General features: G+C 39.8%; 1 protein-coding gene across 4 annotated transcripts in view; it reads right to left on the minus strand.

The window, feature by feature from the left end:
• The window catches only part of LOC119492795 (EGF-like repeat and discoidin I-like domain-containing protein 3), a 126,127-nt gene that overhangs the window by 77,682 nt on the left and 21,755 nt on the right, over nt 1-26,690 (minus strand). For 3 of the 4 annotated variants that reach the window (XM_037777550.1, XM_037777548.1, XM_037777553.1), the window contains exons 2-3: nt 15,521-15,550; nt 3,772-3,900 (exon numbers count right to left, since the gene is read on the minus strand). In XM_037777550.1, coding sequence (XP_037633478.1) covers nt 3,772-3,900; nt 15,521-15,550 — 159 coding nt within the window. The remainder of the gene's footprint in view (nt 1-3,771; nt 3,901-15,520; nt 15,551-26,690) is intronic. The other variant, XM_037777549.1, reaches the window with a different exon arrangement.

Below are 26,690 nucleotides of genomic sequence, written 5' to 3' on the forward strand. Positions count from 1 at the left end.
TTCGGTTGCAATTTCAGTTTATTTTCAGCTGCAGTGTATGTGAATGACATCAGCTGACAGGAAGTAAACATGGACCTAAGTTTTCAGACAGAGGGTAAATACAGGCGTGTTCAGGCAGACAGTATGAGGAAAATAAAGTCGTTTTTTTAACATTACAGCATGTAAACATGTTCTAGGAGAAACACAAAATACAAGTATGGACCTTAAAATGAGCATGATATTGGACCTTTAAATCAATGCTATTGGATAAAAACTCAACTCAGAACAAGCACATTATTAATGTAGCTATCAAAAGATACTTTTGTATTTGAACATTTAAGCAATATTTTATAAGACAGAAACAAGACCCTGTGAGATTTAGCTGCATATAAAGTGGCTGAGTGAAATCAAACTCATGAAGCGTTCACTTTAATGGCTGCTGTGACTGCCAACACCTTCGGCTGTGATTATCTGACGTTGGGCCTAAATATGGAAATCTCAACACCTCAAGTTGAGTCATAGATGGCTGCGATCTTAAAAACAAAGCCGCCAACAACATTAAGTGCATACAGTATCCGCCCATCAAAGAAGTCTGAAGCTATCCTAGCTGTCCATGTGCAACATCATTCCTGGCTGTGCTTCATAAAAGCGGTTTAACAGGCAGGATATGTAGTGCATGTATTTAGGATAACGTTCAAAGGTGTGAAATTGGATTTGGCACTGACGGAGCAAGGAGACAGTAAGAGCAACGGTAAAAAAAAAAAAAGGGCTGGCCCACACACATATATTATATTACATCTGTAGAGTATATATACAAAGCCAAACATTTATCTGGGCCAGTAACACTGGATTAGATATCACATAAGATAAAGTGTAATCCTACAAAACCATACAATCCTGGCTCCGACTTATACTGAATATACTGTATGCTGAGTGAAAGGTTTGTTCCTTTAAGGACTTTAGAAATGATTCCAAGCAGCAGACGTTCATACTGTTGCAACAGCTGTGAGCTTATTAAGCAGAAGACTAATTCATGTATTGATGAATTCATAGTACTGACAGATGCAGTACCAAAAAGTTATGTACAAGTTTGAACTGCCAGCAGCAGTGAAAATGAGTGCATCATTCCACCTACTAGATTGCATGATATTCATTAAAATAACACACACATTAAAGGGATAGTCCGGGTTGTTTTGAAGCCGGATATAGCATACACTTTAACGGATATTAACTTTTTTAGGTGGGCCTTTCTTTTAGGTGGCTAAAATGCGTTTTGATACCGACCCTGTCCACGCAATACATTGCTTTGCTCCCGTGTCGATACTCCTGTTTGCTTCTCCAAACTGGGGGCAGGCTCGTGAAGAGGTTTGAGTAGATGCTGCAATAGCAACTGTTATATCAGAACTGGAAAGTATTTCTTCATTGAAAGAAGAGCAATAAACGGCACAGAAGACTTTTCTCGATGGAGAAGATGTTTTTGCTCTTCTCCCGACTGGCGTCGGCAAGAGTTTGATTGACAGATGGTTCTTCCAATCACCTGTCAAGTATTTTTTTAAAGTTCCTGCCCTTTTCCAAACAGTTTCCAGTGACGGCTTCTCAGATGGTTCTGTGTATCAAACCATCTGGCGGGTCAGGTTAACACTGACTATGGATAAGTACCTCATACAACCCCACTTCAAAACACCCGAACTATCCCTTTAAGATCGATCATCAGGATTAAAACACACCTTGGTTTTGTGTTGTTTCTTGTATCCTACAGGATTCTTTGTTTTTTTTCTTGCTTTTATCATTTTCAGTAAGCTTGTCATCCATTAAAAGCCAACACTATACCACCATAAGAAAGCCAGCTAAGCTGTCATTCCAAAGGAACAATTATGAATATGCCTTTATCATTTAATTGCAGGAATTATCCAGACGCTAGATTTGATTATTAACAAAATTCTCCCTCTCTTTCTCTCTCTCCCTCTCTCTCACACCCACTCTCTTCCATTCAACTGTAATGAAGGTGAGGGAAATTGGCAGACATTAATGTTTATTCAGCCCATATCGAATCAGTTTCTCACCACCCTAAGGGCTTAATAGGAAACAATAACTGAATTATGACATGAATGCTAGCCAATTGCTCACAACTCTGGCTGGAGACAAACACAATGACAGGTCGTTGATATAGCGACTCGCTCCATTTCCTTTTATGTTTTGTGGGTTTTCATTAAATAGGGAAAAAAATGATGTGGAAACAAATAATGACTGACACTGACTGTCCTCAAATAAAAGCCCCCCTTTTATCAGTTCACCACTAAACTGCTGTCTTGTTTAACCTTGGTGTAAGTGTTGCAGAGTTATGAGACAGATATAAATGGTTTCTGTAAGCATTGGTTAACATCCCTCTTCCTCTAGTCGTGTTTATCCCTCTTTCTCTTTCAAACCAATAATGATCCATCTCACCGCACAGTTTGCACCGTGATACATTAAATCCATTACTTAGAAGCACACCTGCGATGAAATGAAGGACAACTGTGCTGCGCAGGCTAATGCAATGCTCAGCCAAGCACACCGCTGGCAGGGCAGCCACAGGACTTGGCCTATATATCATACTGCAGGATTTAGCAAGATTTAGCACTTGCAGACGAGGAGCTACATGCTGTTTCCAAATCCTGGGATTTGTTTAAAGTGCAGAGGGTTTTTAAGGCAAGATATTAATGTATAGGTTTGATGCTATACCTGTGTATTTCTACTGCTGGCTAGCTGATGTTGGTTCCACCTGACATATTTTCCTTTTTCAAATTAATGGACATATTCACTAGGTTTCACTTCCTGACAGACTTTTTTGGTAAATGGTACTGCGAGTGATATAAACACCAGCAAGCCTTGACACTTCTGTGAAATTGATTTCAAAACTGCTGCGAACAGTAAAAAGTGAAACAGACGGCTTCAGAAAGAAAAAAAAAAAAAGGAACTTGACTTTTTTGAAATATCCCAACAGCTCACTCTGGCTGCTTCTTGCTGTTGCCGTGATCAAATCAAAGAGCCCAGTTGTGTGTTGTGGAGTTTCAGGAGAAAGGCTGGAGAAAGCTTTGCAACAATAATCAATAGAAGTTTTTGTTGTTTTCAGAAAAGCGATGTTGCTGATTTCCCAATGCTTTGCTTTTCTTTCTTTGTAAGATATCTTCAATAACATCAAAATACACTAGTAGATGTCTACTTTCGCCCCGCAGGGCACTCACACAGTTGCATTGACACATTTGTCCACGTTTTTGCAGTTTTCTGGCGTTGGTCACACCCAAATTCGCTTGCACCTCACATTTGCGTTAGCGATTATCCTTCTGCCCGGTTTCAGGGCGTTAGAGGCTTAAGAGTTCACAAAATCTGTTTAAAGATAGAGCATAAATTGTACTGGGCTTGAGAACAATGCCCCCGGTCTAATGTTAAGTATTATCTCATAGGCAGCAAAAACCTTCTGACACTAACCTTTATTAAGAGCATGCTCAACAAAAGAAAGCCAGTTCAGCATTTCTTTTCTCAACCAAAGCCACTATCATTTTGCTGAACTCATCCTTTTAAAAGCGATTTACTTCCTATCAGCTGTTTGACATTTATTCACCGCTCAAGGTCATTATTTGTGTTGGAAAAATCTGTCAGATCAAACAGACAAAGCTTACTTTGTGGAAATGTGCAAAAGGAGAAAGGTTTTCCAAAACCTTACTTTGATTTCATTTTTTTTCTATTTTGTGAGAATTTAAATGTTTCAAGGTTTTATAGAGAAAGCAAGGAGGTTAGAGCGGTCCAACTTACTGTGTTGGCAGTGAACTCCACTGAAGCCTGGTGGACACTTGCAGACGTAACCAATGAAGGTGTCGCCCCTGTAGGTCTCACTGATCTCACATGTTCCTCTGTTGTGGCAAGGGTTCGGATGGCAAGGACCTGCGTGGAATAAAGAGTAAAACACTGTTAAGAAGTCTGTTTGTGCCAATATGAATACAGTGTGTTACGGCCATGAGAAACTGATAATGAGCTACATCTTTTACTTTCTCATTTACACAGTTCAAGGTAACTGAATCACTCTGGTGTAGCACACTGTTATTCCAGAGTGTGCATGAATAAAATGAGCATTGCCATGTTAACAGACAGAAAAAAAAAACATTCCGACACAACCTTTACCCAGCCAGTGATTTAAATCAAACTAATTAAAAGTGTATATTAGTGTATAGTTGGACCTTGTGAGACAGTGTATGAGTAAAACAGTTTGACAGGCTGAGCTGAGGATGACAGGAGAGCGAGGAGAGAATGGCGTTCAGTGACTGCTGCTGGTCTCTGTGGTTCGGAGGGCAGCCCAAGGCACAGTCTAAACATCATTGAATACGTCCCCTCCAGGGAGGCAACTCTTCATCCTCACAGCGCTAAATGGAGAGCACAGACTATAGCTGCAAGGTAGAGCACTATCACCTATATGCACAGAAAAGCATGCATGCCAACACACGCACACACACACACACACACACACACACACAAGAGTGCAGGAGAGTGAATTGCATAACCAGATTTTAAGTGGAGTAACGTGAAAGTGATACCAACGATGCCAAAACATAAAATAGGCCATTGGTGGTTTATTTGGTACAATAGAAATACTTGTTTCCTTTTAAATAAATATAACTAAATTTGTGCTATTGTGCACAATTTAAACGTCAGACAGGTGACAGCCAAATGGCTTAGTTTTGGTCTTTGCATCCCCCAATTTATGTGGCCAATTGTCAATAGTGTACTATTCCACACAACAAAACAGTGTTTGCTTGAGTGACTGCATAGACTTTTCCGTGCTCCGCTGGGTATGAGGCACAGGCACGCTGGATAATTAATAACTGACCTTCTGCTTGGTGCTGCAGTTTTTTTCTTTAAATAACAGAAGGTGCAGTATAGTGGCCAGTACTGGAAAACTGCAGAGAGCTATCACACCAATCTTTGATCATTTTGAGTGGCCAGCTTTGCATCAGTCTAAATAACTAAATATTCAAAACTAATGTTTGATTCAAATAAAAATAAAGACATAAACACTTGAACAGTGAAGTTCATTTTAACTCTCAAGGTGCCCCTGTGTGTATAAGACGTATGTTGAAATCATAGACTGTATAAGAAGTGGATATAGTCACCGTGACGTCACCCATTGATTTGTGGACTGCGGTTTTGAAGCCTCAAGTTTGGCATTTTGGCCATCTCCATTTTGGCTTTTGCAACCAGAGGTGACACAAGAGGGTGGTGCTAAGTACAACCGAATGCTGAATAAGACATTTTTAGGCGACCAAAAAGGTTATAATTAACTTGCATGAACGCACTGTGAGAGAGTTAAAGTTGTAAGACGAAAACACGGACAGCTCCCAGCCAACACCGTGGTAGTGACCTGTCAATCACAAGGTAGCCACGCCCTAAAGCATTCTCTGCGTTATGGTCTATTTGACTCTAAATGGGACCGTAATTTACTAAATGAACATCATGCTGTATTGAAGAAGACTTGAAACTAACGATTGAGACCATAAACTCATGTTTTCAATGTTTACTAAGGTAATAAAACAAGAGAGAAGTAGGGTCATTTTCTCACTACTAAGCCTACTGGTTGAGTGTTTATTGGCAACTAACTGGTGTATGTATTAAGTGAACTCTACAAAATGCAGAGAAAAGTGTAAGATTAAGAAGTATACATGTTCAGCAGAATTCCTTTAATGATATTATTATATATGATATATTAGATATGATTATTTTTAAATCATCACCAGGAGATAGCAACTCCTCATTATATGTTGCCATTAAATGAGAAAGTTCATAAAGTAGGGTATAGACTGCAAGGATTTCTTTCAGTCATATATGAATGTATTAGTTTTTGCATAGTATGTATCAATGAATGTGTGTGTTAGTTGCTTTTTTTGCTGTGCTGCAGCTTCAGTGTACTGAATCCCTCCAATCACTTTGAATGCAAACCTACTTTGTGAAAGTTTCCACATGTTGCCGTTCCACACCAAAGTGATTACAGCAGTTCAGCTTTCCTACTGAAAATCAAAGGGAGCGTATGCCGCACCCTGTGCAAGGGTCAGCACAGCTCAGTGGAGAAAAGGCTTGTGTGCAAAACATTAATTTGCAAGGGAATTCATATTCATAGCCACTAAGCACATGTATCCTTTCTGTGTGTACAGCACCCCATTCATCATTACCATTGTTTTCTCTTTAATATTTGGGCGTAGTGAACGCTGGGTAGCTTTGCAGCCGCTAGTGAATTCACACTTTGGGGATTTGGCAAACAAAAGAATTTCAATCAAAAACAAAACTAAAAAAAACTAAAAACAGCCTTAAAGTTCTGCTGGTGATGATTAATGACTCAGTTGGAGCACTTTTTCTTCTGTGTATTTTTTTTCTTCAATTTATTCTATTTTTATCTTTTCGGGACCAGCGGTGATAACCACAGCTTTGAGTTAAAGTTATTAGAACCAAATGTATATGACACAGCGATATATTACTTCATTGGCAGTGCCCACAACAAGGTGCCATATTACTGCCATCTAAAATCTTCCTTGGACTAACCTGCAGCGTGGGGCCAAATGTAAATGATGAGGCCTTGACGCAGGGGCTATTGGTTTCATAACTCAAGGGCCTGCCAATAGCTGTCTCATCTTTTAAACATCGAGGTGTACGACTGCACCGAGGGCTGTCAAAACTTTGTGGATTGAGATTGGATGGGAAAACTTTAGAAGTCTACCACTGGGTATTAATGCAAACCTGGAAAAAGGCTCGGCACATGTTGAACATTAAAATACAGATGTGAGAAGAAAGTCTGGTGGTTTCTGTGATAACATGTGGTCAGTCCGAAGCTTGTAAAAGTCTGTTGTCACAACAAATTCGCTTCCATGAGCCTTTTTGTAAGCTTCCTGTCTCTTGATAGAATTTCCATTCTAGTCTTTCCACAGTCATATCTTAGGGTTGACGGGTAAACTGCGCTTTGACAGGTTTCTTATTTCATTTTAAGTGATAAGCAACAAGATGAAGTCTCAAGGGTGAGACTATCATGCCCTCTTAAGTCAATTTGACAAATGAGAAGCCGTGAGCACAAAATTTGACAACGTCAAGTAAACGGGCGCGGCCTTGAATCGTATACTACATCATCTGCTCAACCATTTAAGACCAGCCCCAACCCAGAGAATGTATAGGCTGAAAATGAACTCAGTAAAGAAAAGAAATAAACACCACAAGCAAGCTTATTATTGTTCTCTCGTTGGATTTAGAAGGCCTCTGGATATGAATTACAAACGAGTTAATCCTATCGAAGTCGTGCCATTTCAAAGCCAGGACCTGTATCAGTTATAATGAGAGCGGTGGCTAATCAGTTGAACAGAGGAACGTATAATAGCTTTCACAGAGGCCCTGCTCTCTGAGGGAGAGGGAGGTGACAGGTTTCAGGGCTGTTTTGACGTGATGATCTATAGTCGCACCAAGGCACACTGACAGCCTCCCTAATGGAGAGGTGGAGGGAGAGGGAGAAGGATACAACCCCTTTACATCCGGCATTAAAATGTGTCTCGTATCCAGATCTAGATATGATTTAACCTGATTACATTTACACCTGGAATTAATGTGTCTCCTGTGTCCAAATTGAGATTCGATTAAGATCCGTAATCTGGTTAATTGTTGTGGAATAAAACCCGACAAGGTAATGCGGCACGTGAAACAGAGAGGTCTTGCATCGCCCTGAACGGCTTTATATCACAACAATGACCCACTAGCTGTACATTATCCCGCTTATAACACGGCTACTTACTTAAGAAATAATAAATAATGTGACACAAAAACGGTCCGCCAAAGTCCAACATCAGAACTGTGCCCATAGCAACGGTCTGTTATGTATAGCTACGGTCTACTATGAAGAAATAACAGACCGTAGAACGCCGTGATTGACCAATCAGAATTGAGTATTCAATAAATACGCATGAACTTGCAGCCAGGAACTGCCTGAGAGGCGGTGCGTATACTGCGCGGATGCATCAGCCTCAAAACGCTGCCAATTAGGGGGAGAGGGCCCACAAACATGACTTTGAGGTATGTCAATACTCGCACACACAGATGTGAAGATGAGATGAGAAGAGGAGATGCTGAGCGCCAACCGAAAGATGGCGGGCCGCGGTGATCTCTCCGCACGGCGCTCCAGTGACCAGAGGAGCGCTCGGAGCGCGCTGCAGGTTGAGCCCACTGGCCGAAGCTTTAATATTCACTGTTGATTAGTACAGAGCCTTCCTAGCCCAGATAAAAAGGTACTCGGGACAGCCCTACTGTAGCATTACATATTTCCACCCACATAGTTGTTGCATGTGGACTGAAAACGCAATTGCATTTACAATAGTGTTCAACATGGTCACATTGCAATCTGTCTTCAAAGCATTTTGGGTGCATTTACACCTGTACTTTAATTCGGTCAAGAACTATCCGATTGCAATGCGATCACCCAACGCATTTTAATGCCAGGTGAGAGAGAGAGACAGAGAGAGAGAGAGAGAGAGAGAGAGAGAGAGATACAGAGAGCGTTCTGTATGACAGCTAAGTTTGACATTTTTTAGATATAAAAGGCTCCAAAAGATTACAAAGCAATATTTCAACAAAGATTGATTCACTGATAGTGTGATTTATGGAGCTGGATGACAATTTTAAACCATCAGTACTACAATGTGGGGGAAAGACTGCATATTTTTACACCCTGTGTATTGAAAAAAAAGCCAAAACCTGATGGACTGCAACAATGTTGTGAGTCAGGATGGGATGCCGAAGTTACATTAGAGCACTCACAAAAAATAAGACATCCAATCAGCATATTATATCAAAAAACTATTCTGCTGAGAGAATGCAAACTAACCTCGCCTAATTGCTTTTGCTACTGCCGTGTCCTCAGTGGGTTGAGATTTGAAAAAACTATTTTAGATCCTACTGGAAAAACAAACACAACATATATATAAATCTGTGGCTGCTGGACAAAAAAGTCTGATTCTAACAGTCTGACAAGCTGACGTTTACAATTACACTCTAGATACTAGGCTTCTAACTGACAGCAACACTTATTTTCCACTTATGCATTTCAACTTTGGGAAATAAAGTGTTATTTTATGCCTTAAAGAAATAAGTTTACCAATTTACTGCAACAACTGAACATTTTCAGTAAAAAATAAGCAACTTTTCCAGAAGAGGCAGCGAGGTGGACGTTGCGTGTCATCTGAGGAGATCTCGTCAGGCTGTCAGCGGACGCTCTCTTCACTCTGTGAGCAGGTTGTGTGATGCAAGTCTGTATGTTGCATATCTGGAGGAAACACTGGCAGCTTTCTTGTGTGAATGTCAGCTGCTGCTCCGCCGTACAAGCCGACTCGCTCGGTGATTGATGCGAGCCTGCGTTGCGTCCGGCACGAGCGCTGTGATTTCTTTTCTGGCTGCGAAAGAGAGTCCAATCAATCAGCTGTGAAAACCTGACCAATGGTTAAACAGAGGAAAGCATCCTTTGTTTCCTTGCAGATCAATCACAAACGCCTGACATTTCCAGGGTTAAAGCTCCACATGTGCTCTTCACATCTTAGCCGACAGCCGTCACAAATGTTAGCTTTCTTCAAATGTACGAGCAAAACACTAATTACATTAGACTGCACCTTATAATTTAGCCTCTTATAAACAATACTAGTTTACATCACTAAAATTGACAATGCACCATTGCAGCTGAGAGGCTCACTTGATTTCGTAAGAGGGTTATAATTAACTGTTAACTCTGTTTTTCTATTAAAGAGACTCAGAGAAAACGTTCCTCTATTAAAAAATGTTAGCAATATACAGTATTACAGCTTTTTCACTGACAATAAAATGCAGGGAAATAGAAAGAAGTCTTACTACTGCTACCTCCGTGTTGGTGGAGGTCACAAGGAGGTCGGACAAAGCATTACTGTCTGTTCCTTGATAAAGATTTCTGCTGATCCCAGTGAAGTGGGTCAGGTTGTGGGGCCAGCTGACCATTTACAGCAGTGGCGGAGGAAGTGCCTCTAATGCTCTTACTAAACACAAACAAGCATCTGCACTCCACTTGGTCGCTGACAGCTCCACTGAGCAACACTCTTTCAGTTACGCCCAATACTTCAGTAGATAATTTAATTGACTGTCAATGAAAAACGGCCCAGAAAATTGAATTGTCGACTCTGAATTTCAGTTCCAATTCGTCCATCTTGCACAGTACTGAGTTAACAAGCCGGTTCATCAGCCACCTTGTTAACCTTTTATAAAAAAAAAAGCACATTTTACCTGCTTCAAGAGAGTGAAATTTACATTGAAGCTCCTCAGCTCTGAATGTGCAGCCAGCCACATCATAGAGAAATCTGACATGGCCTAATTGTGTCAAATCTATTTTAACCCAGCCTCTTTCTCCATGATGGCTTCCCTGGTTTCACGGGCTCATGGTCACTGCACCCATCCTTCACCTCGACTGATGAAAGTTGGCACCGCACCACCAACACTACATCAGTGCTCTCAGCGTGAGCCGGCATGGACATTCATGCTTTTAGTGAGTCCTTGGCCTCCTATTCTCCTGTGCCCTTGCCATTCCAGCCCATCAGCATTTGACAATATCAGACAAGAGACTTGAAAGAAGCAAGAGTCACGCAGAAACTAAATGGTTTGGAATATCCAAATGGAGAAGTCACACTGAAGATCAGCATTGTTCTTGGAAGATGGAGAGAAATGGAGGTTGTCTTGTCAGAGACTAAATGTCATGAAAATGTCAGAGCGGTGACCTGCCTGGCAATGTCTGAAAAAGTCATTTTCCTGATAATAATGTTTGTGATCAAAGCCAAATTGTATTTGGTAAGATAAATTAGCTGTGACCAGAGGCTGGCTCCAACCTGTTCAATGGAGGACTACTGTTCTGCAAAGAGACTGTTTGTTATCCACTTAACCTTAAAGCTCAATTATGCTACTTGAGGTCTCAGTGGCATGATGAAACCACAGGGCTTGTGCATTTACAGTATTTGTTGTGATGTGATTTGTGCTGCTCCTGCAGTGGGTCTTTGTAAACGTTCAATTTGCGGTCGGTGCGTGAAAGCCGGAGCCGACCCCTTGTGGAGCCCTCTCAAAGAATCGCATCCTGCGCACCACAGAGACACAGCTCTCAGATGAATTAGCAAAGAGATGACAGAAACACTATTAAAGCCCTCTCTATCTGTCTCTATCGTCCTCTTTGTCTTTAATTGTCATATTGAGTGACTCAATGTAGAGGAATGAATTTTCTACTTCTAACGCACATATGTACTGGTGCTGAGAGCCACTGAAGAGCTTTGAGCATGTGACGTTCAGAGAGGACGGATGTTGAAGAAGAACATTTCTCTTAATGTGGATATTTGAGTATTAGAGTCTCCTGATACATAAAATGAAAGTGCCCATTAAGATCACTTACAGTTTATAAAAAGGGTGGGAAAATATGATTAAATGTACTTTTATGAGCAGATTATTTTGAGCAGATTGATGAGACTCAATAATGAAATGACGCTCATTTAACACATTAAAGCTGCAGTGGATAGAATTTGAGCAAATATGATAAAAACGTAAAGACAGGTAATCTGAAAGAAATCACATGCTTCTGTGTCCTCCAGTGCTCCTAATGGCATCTGCAGGATTTCACAGACTGGAGGAAAACAACCAATCAGAGCCGAGCTGGAGTCTGCCATCTCTGAGCAGCTGTCAATCAATCGCGAACTTAAGTGACCCGGCAGCCATGTGGAGATAAGTTGAGGAAATACCAAGCACCGCCCACCAGCCGGAGCAAACTTTGTAATTTTACAGCTAAACAGTACACTACAAGATGTTTCTGAAAACATTTGAGGTGAGAAATAGTCATTACACTAACAGAATAATAATTCATATTTGATCAGCGCTGCCTAGCTTGACAATGTGATCGGATTTAGCGAGTGATTGACAGCTGCCTCTGTTGACTGAACAACCAATAGGAGCGCTCTCTCTCTGAAATGACCTGATTGACCAAAGTCTCCCGTCATGGAATATATTTTTTAAACCCTGAAAACAGAGCCATGAGGAGGTGCAGAAGTCTAGTTTTCTCTCAGAACACTTGAATTACAATATGTTTAAAGGTTATTATGGATTTTTTGCCCAATGATGCCAAAAACATTCTGCCCACTGAAGCTTTTTAACATTCAAGCTCAAATTTAAGAATCAATTAAAATAATTAAAGTGTATAATGTCACTAGGTAATATAAAATTACAGTCTCCTACTACACCATAAAACACAACAAAGAAGGTGAGGCACTTACAGTAAGCCGACTCTATGCTCACTATTAGTCAGTGTAACATTCAGTTCAGCCATTGCTTTTTTACTCTGTGGGATTGTTTTGCAGCAAAAACGGTAAAGGTACAGTAAGTAACCCACATCATTTGTACTTTTATTATCAAGAATTTTCCATTTGGTACGATATGAATAGACTTTCCTAGACGTAAAGAAAGGATCCAACCTCATGTAGATAAAATGCAGCCAATTTCCTCATTTTATTATTCCAGTGGGGCAGAGGATAAAATGAAATCCAATATTCTGTCATGTTTAGCATGCTAAGCAGAATTTCTCTCTCTCTCTCAACCTCAAACTTTCAATTTTAATAGCCGCTTCAGATGCCATGTAGATAGTGGGCCAATGTTTATAGACTACTAAAATACATCAGCATGGACACAGACACAGGAGCTAAAGAAATACAGGCCAAATGTGCTAAAGAATAGTCCTCTTCATGTGTGTGCAGACAAAGGATGTGAATATGTAGATTAAAGATATGAAGGCTGTGAAATAGCAGCTGATATGCTAAATTCTTCAAAGCTGTCATGTGTAATTTGATCTTCCGCATCGCCCTGTCCTATTTTCCTATAAGTCCAGTTCCAGGTCAGTGGTCACAAGTCGCACCTAATTCGAGTCATTTTCAGATCCGATCATTATTTCTTGTGCTGTTTTGCTGCATTCTTCTCTGTTATCTGAAACGTGTACAGTACATAGAAGAGACAGCTTTGGAAAGACTGACAACAGGATTCACTGCAGTTATTCAAACAATATCTTGACATACTGTGTGTCTACATTAAACTCCAATTCTGTATGTTGAGTTTGGAAAGTTTAAGCTCTATAGTTTGTCTTTTGTGTGACATTTATGCCACCATACAATTAGATTTAAGTTATGCATTCTGACTTTGGTAAAAAAGGTTTTAATTTAATTTTAATTTAATTAATTTTTCAATTTTTCAGTAAGTTTTGTTTACGTGAAATTCAACTTTTCAATACTCTCTTCTAGTTTAATTGAAAAGTTTTTTGTTCTATAGTAGCAAATATATATTCAGATTATGCATGCAAGTGTGTGTATACATGCGTTTACGTTTCTATTTCCCGACTAACTGATTAGAGTCTGAGATTACGCTAAGCTTAGCATTGCAACAACAAACCGCTTTGATTTGTGGGGTATTATGTCTTATCTAAATAAATCATCCTTGTTTTAACCCATTTGATCTCAAATAAAACCAGCAGAGATGAATATTGATGAAAGAAACATAGACGAAGACAATTAGATGCTGAGGATGCACTTGGAAGAAGGAAGTTTGTATTCAGTCGCGGTACTTCCCCGGGATGTGAAGTGACATCTTAATTATATCACTGATGAAGATAAATCAGGTTCTTGTTTACTGTTGTCCTCTGTGGTCTCGCTTTTGTAATAAAACTCTCGTCACATTAGTTCTTTCGATAATGAGAAGCAGTACTTCTGAATACCAAATATGGTCTCTAAGGAAGATGTTTTTAAAAAGAAGTTTCTGTATGATAATTCACAGTTATTTACTTTACGAACACTAAGAGCAGCACAACTCAATGCGCTCCGTAGGGAACAGATACACTGTATATTCAGTGATGCTAATGGCGTGCATTTAAGGATGCAATGCATTCTACTTTAGATACAATAAAGTGAGGTTTTGAGATAGGGAAATTGCTGGCGATATATGTATATATTATATAAAATATATCATCATTGTCATAGTATAAAGACACACTACCATCTGAGTAAAAAGAAAAGTCACTATGTGGAATGGCTACTATGGGGACTAACATCATCACACATGAATACAATTGGGCTCATTGGATCCACAAGAGTCTTAGCTTTCCAGTCATACCCAATTTATGTAATTTTGAGACAGTTCAGGGACCCAAGTATGCAGAAATATTCAAATTTTAGAATAGGCAATGTACTGCATGTATAAAACTGCATGGAATTAGCATAAAGTAAAGGGGAGTCTCATGGGTAGCACACATATTGAACTAGGGCTGTCCATAATACCATTTTTTGGGCTTCGAAGCTTCAATGAGAAATATTCCAAGGTATTCGAAGCTTCGAGGCTGACATGTTCTTCTGTCCGTCTCCATCTCCAACGTTTCAGTGCACTGGATGCTGTACACACACATACACCTCTACACACAACAAACAGCGGTATTCGTCTGAAAATGACTAATAACAATTAATGTTGAATATGAATAATGAGTAATATGGTGGGATTATTCCTTATTTCAAGGGGTATTTGGGGATTTATACTTTATTATTACATACTTATAAAAATACAATATAAAAAAGCAAATACAAATGAAGCATTCAAATACTGATTTGGAGGTTGATAACCATGGCAACGGTCAAAGTTTCGAAGTGTTGAAGCATTCGGATCGGCTCTATATTGAACCCATTTTCATTCACATATCTTGAGGTCAGAAGTCAAGGGACCCCTTTGAGTCTGAGTTTTTCTTCGCCAAAATTTAGTGCAGGTTTTGGAGCGTTATTTAACCTCCTTCTCGACAAGCTAGTATGACATGGTTGGTACCAATGGATTTCTTAGAGTTTTTTTAGTTTCATATGATGTCAGTACCTTCATTCTAACTTAAAAACTGAGCCCGCTACAACTTCCGAAAGACAGAATAGCATCCGGGTCCGTCAGATTTTTAAGAGGTTAATTAAAAATCAATACAGTGTTTTGGAGAATCGATACAGTATCGCAAAACATAATATTGTGATACTCATGTGTATCAATACTTTCTTACACCCCCTAACACACTAGGAGTGATTTTCAAAAACAGCTGCAGAAATTACGGAAAATGCTCAGTTATTCAGAAAAGCAATCAAGCTAAAGCAATCACTGGACTGACATGGACTGTGAGGTTCTGTAAAAAATCGCAAAAATCTGTCCCAGACAAAAGACGAGCTATTTCTCACCAGTCGCACTATTACAAGAGGTTCAAATAGGACTGACTTATGAACTGAAATACCAAATGATATAATCATGAGGGCTGCTGACCAGGCACGATCAGTGAGCCGACACAGGAATTAGTGAATGGTAATGAAGGAAGGAAGGGCCAAGATTTAGAAAGTGAAAGAGCTCCCTCCCTCCCTCACACACACACACACACACACACACACACACACACACACACAAATGTAGGGAAATCACGTTACCAAGCATAAAAATTTCCCACCTGCTGAAGTTGGTTCCTCACCATCTGCTGCTGTTGAGACACAGAGGAGGAAGAGAGGGAGGAGGGGGAGGAGAGAAGAAAATATATTAGCTTTATCACAACTATGTCACAGTATTCAGCTGCACGCAACACTGCTGATTCAACTATATTATTTGTTGCACTGTGCACAACTGTACCATATGTGCAGTAACATTTCACATGTAATCCAAGGGAGCATGTAGTATGTAGTGTGTAACGCCAGACACACCTGCTACCTGTAGGGCACAACATCCTGCCAAGACAACTCCTCCACACACTGCCACCACGAAGCATAGCCTGGCACTGTGTCACAGCCCATCCCCCATTCAGATACAATGCTACATCCTGGTTGGTGGCCTTTGACTAATATGTGTTCATCATTCTGGACCAATGTAGGATTAGCCCCTGTGGCATACATACTTGTTTGCTGCATCCCCTAAGCCCCCAGTCCAGCTCCGTTGGCTGAGATTTGGCATGTCTGGCATCAATACCACAACCCTCCATCTCCATCATCACTCGTAAAATTGCTCCGAAAAATGTGCCTGAAAGCTGGACACAGCTCCAGAGGCAAAAGACCAAGGGCTTCAGATGCATGGGGTGCCATTATTGTTGGGGATGATCAGAGATTCCCTTGGATGGGTCGGTTGGATGGATGGACAAACATGAATGCATTGGGATTTGGTGCTCTGTTATATCTCACTAGCTAATGATACCGCCTACCAATGAGCGGGATAGCTTAATTACAGTATGATTCAATGTCATGTACATGTTTTCATCCACAGCGTTGCATACTAATCAGGTATTAGCATATGGAGAGCGTTAAGGCCACATAGATCATGAGGCGGACAGGGAGACAGTTATGGATGCCAGCATTCCTTGCAGCTGCAAATGCATCCAAATCCATCTTAGAAAACTAATCAAGTCTCATTTCCAATCATAACACAGAGGAACATGCAGGGAGTAGATTTTTCTCTCCTCTCCACAAACCAAACATCAGTGCGCTCCGTCAGTCTGCATTCCCCGTGGTGTCTTTGGATGTGAAAATAAAATCCCTTCACAAAGTGCTCTCAGAGGGTTTTAAAAAACTTTTATATTGCCAATCTAATTTAATGTGGTACCTTATTTCTGGGGGGTCTGCATTCAGTGTATCTACTAAATGTGTAGCAAGAGGAGCTGAGCTGACTGTTTTGACAAAGGACACCCCTGGAACAAATTATTTCAACTCAAGACAGCAGCCATGAGTCTTTTCTCGACAGCTGCAAACTGAAGAGAAAATAGACTCCATTTAGACACCACTGTGAAAAACAGACGGAATTAAAGAGTGAACCGCAGCCTTTAACACTTCTTTAACTGTGAGACAAAGCTGAAGTCACAAGGAGCTAAAGCCAAGTACACTTTCCCAACCTCTCATCTGTCTGGCAGTCGATGTTCCCCTTTGTGTTTTCCCACGTACGTGGGCCAATATAATCCTAAAACCAAGCACATTCCACGCTTCACTTGGTGCGGTTTTCTTCTCTGCCATTTCCTCTCCTCTCTTACCGTAGGGGTCAAGACATGCACATGCAAGCCCACACAGACACAGAGTGTAATGTATATAGTGCACACACACAATTACACACTCACAAAGAAAAGGAAAACATGCCTCGGAGTGCAGACAACTATTCACACAAATACACATGCTGAGAAGATAGAGGCGTATAAAAGGGAGTTTCTTTTGTGTTGTATGTGCCGATGTGGTGAATCATGAGTGCATAAAATACTTAGCGTTACTTGTGCAACGCACTGGGCTGGCAAAATGTATGCTTTCAATTGTTGTTGTTCCCTAAAATGAGTCAAAACACCCCATGTGAGTTGCATCACGAGTTATTTCCAGTGGAAATGTTTATCTGTTGTTGTCTGACAACAGAACATGTACTTACAATTTAATGAATAGATTAGAAGATGAGAAGAGTGTTTGTCTCTACTGAAATAGAGAAACAGCACACTTGTCAGTTAACTGCTCAGTTGGTCGCCTGTACTGGGTAAAACCCTCGGTACGCACCGCAGACAAAACTGGCTTAATCTCCCATACGTGTGATGTGACGCATGTGTACACTTTCAGGACAATTAACTGTCTTCTCCAAGTATCAGAGATAAAGTGACAATGTGGCGTTGTTTTTTTTTTTAGATTAATTTGCATGTCAATATATTTTTTTGAAATGTTGTTTTTGTCATGAATACTTTCACAAAGAACGCGATTATGCAGCGAAAAAGCGACGTATTTTTTTTTCCAGAACAAGGTTGATTTACTAAGCTTTCACATTGCGAATAAAAGGCATCGACCAATCATGTTGCGCGGAACGGGTTGAGTTGCAACAATAAAAACATGGAGGCTTCGTAGTCCAAACCATTCACAATAAAAGCCCTATACAAATAATATTCACAGGCGATTATTTTGCATTTTTGTGTCGTTTATTCATAACACCCGGGTGTGTATAGGCCTTTAAAGCGTGATTTATACGTTCCACATCCTTTGCGGGGGTTCCGTGCGACCTGTCCATGCACATCCAAAATTTTCAAACTAAGCGGATACGGATGGGTGGCAAAAATTGAGAACATTGAGGAGCTTTGAGAATGTTGGTTTGCCGCGAGGAGAAACGTTCAAACGTTTCCTCGTCACAATTCCCCGTCAGCTCATGTCTGTGTGACCGTCCTTGCGGAAGGTATGATCGAGGCTTAAGGAGAAAGTCAAGATAGGTGGTTGGGTCAACAAGGTGTATGACTCTGAAATATGTCAGCACGGTTCATGCTCCATCTGGTCCGGCAATCAATGTTGATTTCTCTTGACCATGACGGTGTTGTTTCCTAACCTTAACCAATGCCTAATCTTATCCTGATCTTAACCATAGAGCAGGCATGTATAGTTTTTGCAACGGCCATATGGGTTGTTTTTAGAAGTGGGTATTCAAAAGGTGTTTCCATGCAGCACAACACAGTTTTATTTTTTATTTTTTTTCTTACTATTGTATCTAGTCATGGAAATATCATTATACCATGCCTTCCAGAAAGGATGCAAAGAGGGGGCTAGTCAGGGAATCAATAAATGGCTTCACAGACTGGCTTTGAATAATTAATTATCTGTCTCACCCTGCTGTCGAGGCCACACACATCTGGTGTAAATACTTCTAATATTGCGTTGCAACTTGCAAAGCCACTAAAAACAACAACAAAAAAACATCACATAGTAGGAAAGCAGTACTATTCTGGTTGTGCGCTCAATAATAAAGACAAATGGGGGGAAAAAACACACACACAACAAATCTCTTTCAATTTCCCTTCCCATAAAAGTGGTCATCAAAGCAAAAGCAGCACATTTCCCTCAGCAGAAGGGCTATAAACAGATCTATAGCGAATCTTCAAACAATCACGATTTACCACTCGGGTGTGCTTGCTTCATACTGTATCTCAAAAAAGTGCTGTGATATGAACACTAAAGAGTCAGTTCAGTTTAATGTCTATCATCAAAAAGTGGCGAAAACCAAACCCCATCCACACATTTGAGCTGTGAGCATACATAACATAAAACAACATACAATCATTTTCTCCATTATTTAACAACTAAATTATTCATCTTACAAATGAGTTTATATCATTGACTGAATGTGCTACATGGGAATACCACAGGCATATGTGCTTGTTTTCTTGTGATTTTTATTACAGTAGTTATTAACCCCATGTGCCAAGAGTGTAAGACAATGTAATAGTCCTAGATAGACATATTACCTCACACATTGTTCCATTTTGTACTACAAATACCTGACACATGGATGCATCTTGAGACTGGACTGCACTAATACATTTGTAAAACATGGAGGGTTCTGGAGATGACTTATTTAAATGGCACCTCCTCCTTCCCAGGAGAAGGTCCTCTCTGTTGCACGAAGAGGGACATATTGGTTTAATCTGACTGACAGCCGGGAGGCAGTAATAACCATCCATAATCTAAATGGGAACCAGCCAGCCTGTCCAGCATAGGGCTGCTGTGACCTCAAGGTGTTCAGTGGAGATAGAGAAGGGCCAGTGCACAGGACGAACAAGTACAACACACACATATATGGGGAGGAGGATACATATGCATATATCAAAAGACATATATTAATGTGTCTGTTCACATATATAGAATATGACAGGTTTGGGTTGTGGGAAATGTGTTCATGTAATATTTCCGTTCATTCATCATTAGCAGCACTTTGTTTCTACGCTGTGCTTATCTGGACATCAATGAAATGTTTTACATGCACACACACATCCAATCACACAGTATAAATTACATAAAATCAATAACACAATATGTATCAATAGTAGCCTGCATTTAAAAACAAATATATTGACCAACAGCGTCTAATAATCGGCTTTTCTGGGCTTCATTTATAAAACCTATTAATCGAAACCTAAACATGTGATGTATTTAATCCTGCATAGACTGCTTTTATCAGTTACAGTGAATAGTGAAATAGTGTGCAACCCCATTCTATCAACTATAAATGGTCAATTAATATATGAATATGTGTATAACTCAGCACATTCATTCATATAGTACAGAGTGGAGTAGAGGGGTTTGTTGCTGAGGTTGAGGCCACACAGGCTACATTGTTTTCTAGACATAGTTCTTCTATGACAAGTAAGTGACAATTTGTTAAGTGGCTTGTCACAGCAGGAAACGCTGCCAACTCAAAGAGCTGAAATTAAGAAGAAATGGTGCATAGCTCTATCCCTTTAAAAAGACTTCTTCTTCAGTGGTGTTGTTGCTGAGACACAAGGTGACACGGAGCTGCAATAGATTTCTCCTGTGCATCCAACACAGGAATCATCCAATTTATATCAATAGAAACCACCTCACTGTGAAGATCAAGAAGTATGTTCAGGAAGAAAACAAGTGATCAATACCCAAGACTGGCCTTAAAATCCAGCCACCATGTTATATTTTGCTATATAAGTTACTTTATATAGCTACTTTTACCAGAAACCTTTAGTATAGTAAGGGTTAGATATTCAGTTAGCAGTGGAATCTGGCTTAACAGAAACACCTCCACTTAATTAAGGCGGATCAGCAGGTCACAGATCATAGCCAGTGATTAAGGACGGATTTGCTCTAGTTTCTAACATTTTCAATTTCAATTTAGTACAAAATATAACTAGAATTTCAGCAAAATGAGAAAATAAAGAGTCATACCCTTGGTAAAATCCAATAACATGTCACCTGTGTGCTTTAATATGGTGTTTTAAGACCAAGTGAATGGCAAGATTTCTCGTAATGCGTCACCAATGAGGGCGATTTATAGAGTTCGTTGATGTGATAAATAAGGTGCAAAGAGGAAAGTGGTTGATTTGAAGTGAATGAAGAGTGTGAAATGCATTTCAAACACCTCTGATGAACCATGTGATCACAGTTTTACAAGCTGACAGACATCCAGAAATGGAATCAGAGAAAGTGAGAGGGACGGAGAGAAAACGCTCAGCACTACAGCAACCTGCAGTACAGTAAGTCATCGTATTAGTTCATTATTTAAAGGAACAGTGGAGGGGTATTCAGTTGGTTGCAATGTGCAACCACACCACTAGATGCCGCCAAATGTTACACACTGTCCCTTTAAAGAATAGTGTGTAACATTTAGGGGTATCTATTGGCAGAAATTGAATATAATATTGATAAGTATGTTTTATTTAGTGTATAATCACCTTAAAATAAGAATAATTGTGTTTTCATTACCTTAGAATGAGCCGTTTATATCTACATAAGAAGCGGGTCCTCTCTCTTTGGAGTTTGCCATGTTGCACCGCCATGTTTCAGAACGGACAAACCAAACAATGTAACTTTACAATAATGATAACGTTACTCGCTGCCGTCGCTCTCTCTCTCTCTCTTGCTTCACCACTCACTTCCCACGGACGCACACACTCTGCACACGCTATTCTCACGACAACTGGCTCTAGAGAGGGCCATTTGCGTTTTTGCGTCAACCCATTGTAGCAATCCTAGACGCTTGGCACACGGGAGAAGTCGTATTCTGCAACCTCACCGCTAGATACCGCCAGATCCTACACATTGTTCCTTTAAACTGATACAAGAATGTACCTCACTGCATCACATGGGTCACACTAGTAGAAGAAATAATCAATTGGTACAGCAAAAGCAGAAATAGAAGAACACTATTTTATTGTTCTGTGTTAAAGTTTCACAATAAAGTGTTTCATCTGTTCTGTGGTTGTGTTCTCTTTAAGGTAGTCATTTTAGATTCCAAAAAAGCGAAAACACTACTTCAAATCTTGACAGCTGTGAGTGTCTTAGCAAATAATGTCAGTGTAAGTGATTTTGCAGACAGAGAATAGAGACAAAGAAATGTCTACTTTTCTCTCAACATCACTTGAGGTGACAAAAGGTTTGGAGTACAAAGATTTGGTAGGATACTTGTGTCCTGGCTAAAACACCAATATGACTGGCAGTGATGAGATACAGTAGATAGTGTGAACACTGGGAAGAGCAACGTTAGTATAGTAGAGGTTTAATATGCAGATGTGAGATTAAAATTGTGCTTGATTTCTCCATTTTCATTAAAGAGAAAAAATATGTATAATTTTAATAGATAATTGTCCATTAGGTGCAAGGTGATGAGGTTAATACATTTAGATCGTTTTGAGTGGGAAGAGGTTGCATTAAATATTTTCTGCAATTTTTCCAGTGTTGTTTCCTTAGCATTAGCATTAACCCCACAACCCTGTCCGGCTTTCATAATAAAGATGGAAGCATATCCACATTTGTCTGGGTGAGAGGTCAACGCAATGATTGCAATAATTGCAATTATGATAGCAATCCATTACACAGTCGTGGGAGCCAGCGACTGTTCCATGATGTTGCGTTTGATGGTGTTGACCTGATGGATGTTTTGTACGCTGGAAAGGTTGTAGAGGTTTGTTTTAATGTTTAGTTTATTATCTTTTTTTGACAGATAGTGTTATGTATTATATGAGTGGTTGCCCCTAGAATTTACATATGAAGACTTTAGTAAAAGTAAAATAATTTCTTGTTTGACTGTCTTAAGATATAATGAGCTAAAAGACAAGATTGGTCCAAGATAGTTAACTGCTCCACTTCTTTGTATTGATTACATTGCCAAACTAGCTGAGATGTAACAACTGAAAACCCCAACAATGATGGCTGGGCAGCAGTCAGATTGAGCTCCATCTGACAGGATTGCTCCACAAAGCTCACCACTATTACCTCCGTGGCCAGTCGGCCCACGACAAAGTCAAAAACAATCCGGGTAACGGATCGTATTCCCACTTAGCGGCGTAGCATCAAGAGTGACAGTCGACTGTCACCGCTAATGCTGGCAGCCCAGACACCACTCGCTGGGGCTGACAAATCCTGTTTGCGTCTGTCAAGTGTGTCTCATGTTGTCATGAATCTCAAGCAGTAAAACTTTTGTTGGAGTTTTCACGTTTCTTTCCCCGCATTTGGCAGCGAACAAACCGGTTTAATTTGCCACAGGACTGCGTTTAATTACTGCATGACTCAAGTCGCAGTTTAAAAGGTTCCATGTGTTTTCAGCCATAAATGAGCAGCGTTATCACAATCAACTTGCCAGGCAGCTGCTGAATAAGATTGACATAAATTGTTATAGACTCGTCGAAATGGTAATTCGAGGTAAGAGTTGGCATTAATGTGAGTGACACCATTCAGCAAATCAGCATTTACACTCAGTGAGTTTCACTGGCACTCACATTGCATGGACAGAATATTTGGAAAAGCAGACTGGAACAGTGTTTGTTTGTTTAAAGACAGTTACAGAAATAACTGGCAATAAACACGGTCAGAATTCAAACTAATTTTTGCTTTTTCTGACAGAAAATATAAAAAACAATGTCTAAAGTGGTTTGCTGCAAATGAGGATTTAGTTAGCTGCACTGTGGCACATATGGCAATCTGTGTACATGTGCAACATTAGCACTACAGATATCACCTTTCCTTGTACCCCCTTCCCACACACACACGCTCACTCTCCAGCCCCGAGCAGATGCTCACTGCGCATCCATCTCCCACATAACATCACCCTTAAAAGTGTTTGTTCCATCATAGCAGTGCTTATTAACATTAAATCATCTCGCTATGGAGTGGGTGGGTAACTGTGAAATGACTCACAGACACAATACCGACAATAATTAGGGAGGCATTGTTGATGTTCTTCCAACTAATGACAAGGAAGTGCAGTAGCACATCCCTTTATATCAGCTGGAGTGGCAAACGCTATCTCTCTGTAAGTAAATAACCCATCCATCCTCATTTTGCTTTTTTGTCAGCGGAGCAGGAGTGCAGGGTAAAGTCCTCCATTAATGGGTGGCTCTTTGACATGTGGTTTAGGAAGGAACAAAAAAACAACACACTCCAGGTAGCGCTCCACTTTCCACTCATCTCTCTTCTACATGCCATTTAAGCCTCTTAAAGTAAATTAACAAAACACATGAGTAACAAAATACATAAGTAGGGATAATGTGAAAAACAGGGCTGCACAATATGAAAAAAAACAACATCTTATTGTAATTTTTCTGACAGACTCTCCAATTGTGGTTTACAATGTATAACATGTTTGCTTTATAGCTGTATTTCCCAATGCAATGGTGAAAGCACTGCCAAAAAGAGTTTATTATGGGAATACACACACAGCTCAATAAAGCAGTGATGGATGGTATGTGCTTCAAAATTCTAGTTTATAAAATTTTAAAATTGGCTGTAGTACAGTCCGCTCAATGAAGTGCTCTCTACACTGGAGGGAATGTTAAATAACTCCAACTCATCTGTAAGGCTGTAAACAGCAGGTGAATAGTACAATTTGCCAATAACATTTGAAATATATGAAACTACACACAGCTGTGATTGTTTGGAAGGAAACATATTTTCTCCTGGATTATGGTCACAGTTTTAAACAGTTTTGAACACATGGTTAATGTTGTAATTTGAAACAAAACAAAATAAAAAAATCCAACAACAATACTACTTTAGGTTTAGGTAACAAAACTACTTAGTTAGGTTTAGTAAAAAATCATCATTGTTTGGCTTAAAATGACTAAAATGACTCCTGGTGGAAAGTCCGGTGTTAGTTTGATCCCTCCCATCCACCTGAAGTGGACTTTCTTGCTTGTTATACTCGTTATTATACCACGTAACTTTCAATAATGTTATTATTCCACGTAACTTTCATTAACGGTCGCTCGATATACTACATCGCCTTCTCTGTGCGTCGCTCGTTGTACTACGTCACTTGCAGCGGCCTTCCGCGGACTATCATAACAAACGTATTTGTGATACGTCAATGACAAACGTAATCCATGACAAAATAAGTTTCGCTCCAAACGTAATTGAGAATGTAATTTAGTTGTATGGAAACATAATTTTTAGGAGACAGGGCTGGAAAGGAGGAGACTAAATGTTTGACATTTGATCCAACGACACTTTTCAATTAATTTCTCAGAGGAAGAGAGAGAGAGGATACGAGAGGATGGGAGAGCCCGTCTACAAACCAATCAACTGCAAGTAAAGAGAGACGCAGCTCTCATAGGTGATGACGACTGGACGTAGGTATGTCATGTATGGTTCTTTACTGTGCTCGCATAATTGCAAAGTGAAACCAAAACTAAACGGATTAAATGTATAAAGCAAAAATACAAACCTTGGTTCAGACCTTGGTTCGGACTTTCAGGTGTGAAAAGGCGCCAAAACAAATGGTAATATATTCACAGTATTCAAAAATGATAGCCTTTGTAGTGTGCATATTGTGTTGTTGAGTCTCAATATCAGTATGAATTAGTTGAATGAACATATTGACTTGGCCTAACACAAAGCAGAGATCTTAGAGTCGTTTTCCTTTGACAAGCGTGTCTGAGTCGAAAGACAGAAACTATAAAACTGTTTAAAAAAAAATCCATACTATCACAAACTGTATACTGTATGTGATTGCTTGTGGAGAGGATGTTCAGTCAAATAGAGCATCAAATTGCTATTCCAAGCATATCACGAAGAAAAACCCAATGGATCAGACTGTCTACAGGGAAGTGTTTCTGTAATGTGGTCAATACAGAGTGCAGACATATCCAAGGCCTGATTCATACTGTGTTTTTGACACGCAATCAATATGTTTTTTTTTAAAGTCTACTCTTAAGTGTCAGTGTGCAAAACCAAGTGTCGGCAAAATAATATATGTTCTCAATAGTGCTATGGTCAGTATCGATTGTCCATACCCTATACTGTAGGAAGCTACCTCAAGAATACACAAGTGTACCGAATTGAACATTTTTTCTGACAGTTGTCGATAAAATACAATCCCTGATGCTGGTAATTGAAGTTGTGTGCACAAGATTTGATCGGTTCCTCAAGCAACAGATAGGAAACACAAGCATGTTGCATGCTATCCAGTTTGATAACAAAACTATTCATTTACAGATTAATTGTTGCTATTCTTCCAGAAATAATTCCAAACTGAATAACGGTTGTTGCACTGTTTAATGAGCAACAACCAGATGCCTTGGCAGGGAGGCTGATATGCATGGCAGTGCAGCACGTGTTCCTTTTCAGCAGAGATATTGCTTCTAAGGCACGTTTTTCCCATCTTTTTTAGCTCTGTGTCCTACTGTGCAGGGATAAACAATCTTTTAACCAAAACCTCTATGGTAGATGGATGGTTGGAGTTGAGTGGGTTTGAATCTGTCAAGTTAAAGATGACCCCATGACAGTTTGAGGGCACAAAGATGTTGCTACAACTATGTACAACAATGTATTGTTTTTTCATGTACAGTATGTAAAAAAAGAAAAACCCACACAAATGATATATGTACACTTTTGAAAAAAAAGATTGTAAAAAGCTGTTATTATACAAAAGCCTCAAAACAATATTGCAATATGAACATTGTGGTCAGATCAAAGGGCCAGCTTCTCTGGTTTCACTTCTTGTGGCTTTTAAAAAAGCAAATAAAACATAAAACGAGACAGTGGATATATACAGAGAAGGTCCCCCCTTCCAGGAAGAATGTATATTTATTTGATCTGTGTATCCAAATGAATAATGCAAGTAGGGATTATAACCGCAACAGTGGAAGAAGAAAAATGGAGGAGGGAGGCAGA

Source organism: Sebastes umbrosus, chromosome 8, assembly GCF_015220745.1.
Source record: "Sebastes umbrosus isolate fSebUmb1 chromosome 8, fSebUmb1.pri, whole genome shotgun sequence".
NCBI lineage: Eukaryota > Metazoa > Chordata > Actinopteri > Perciformes > Sebastidae > Sebastes > Sebastes umbrosus.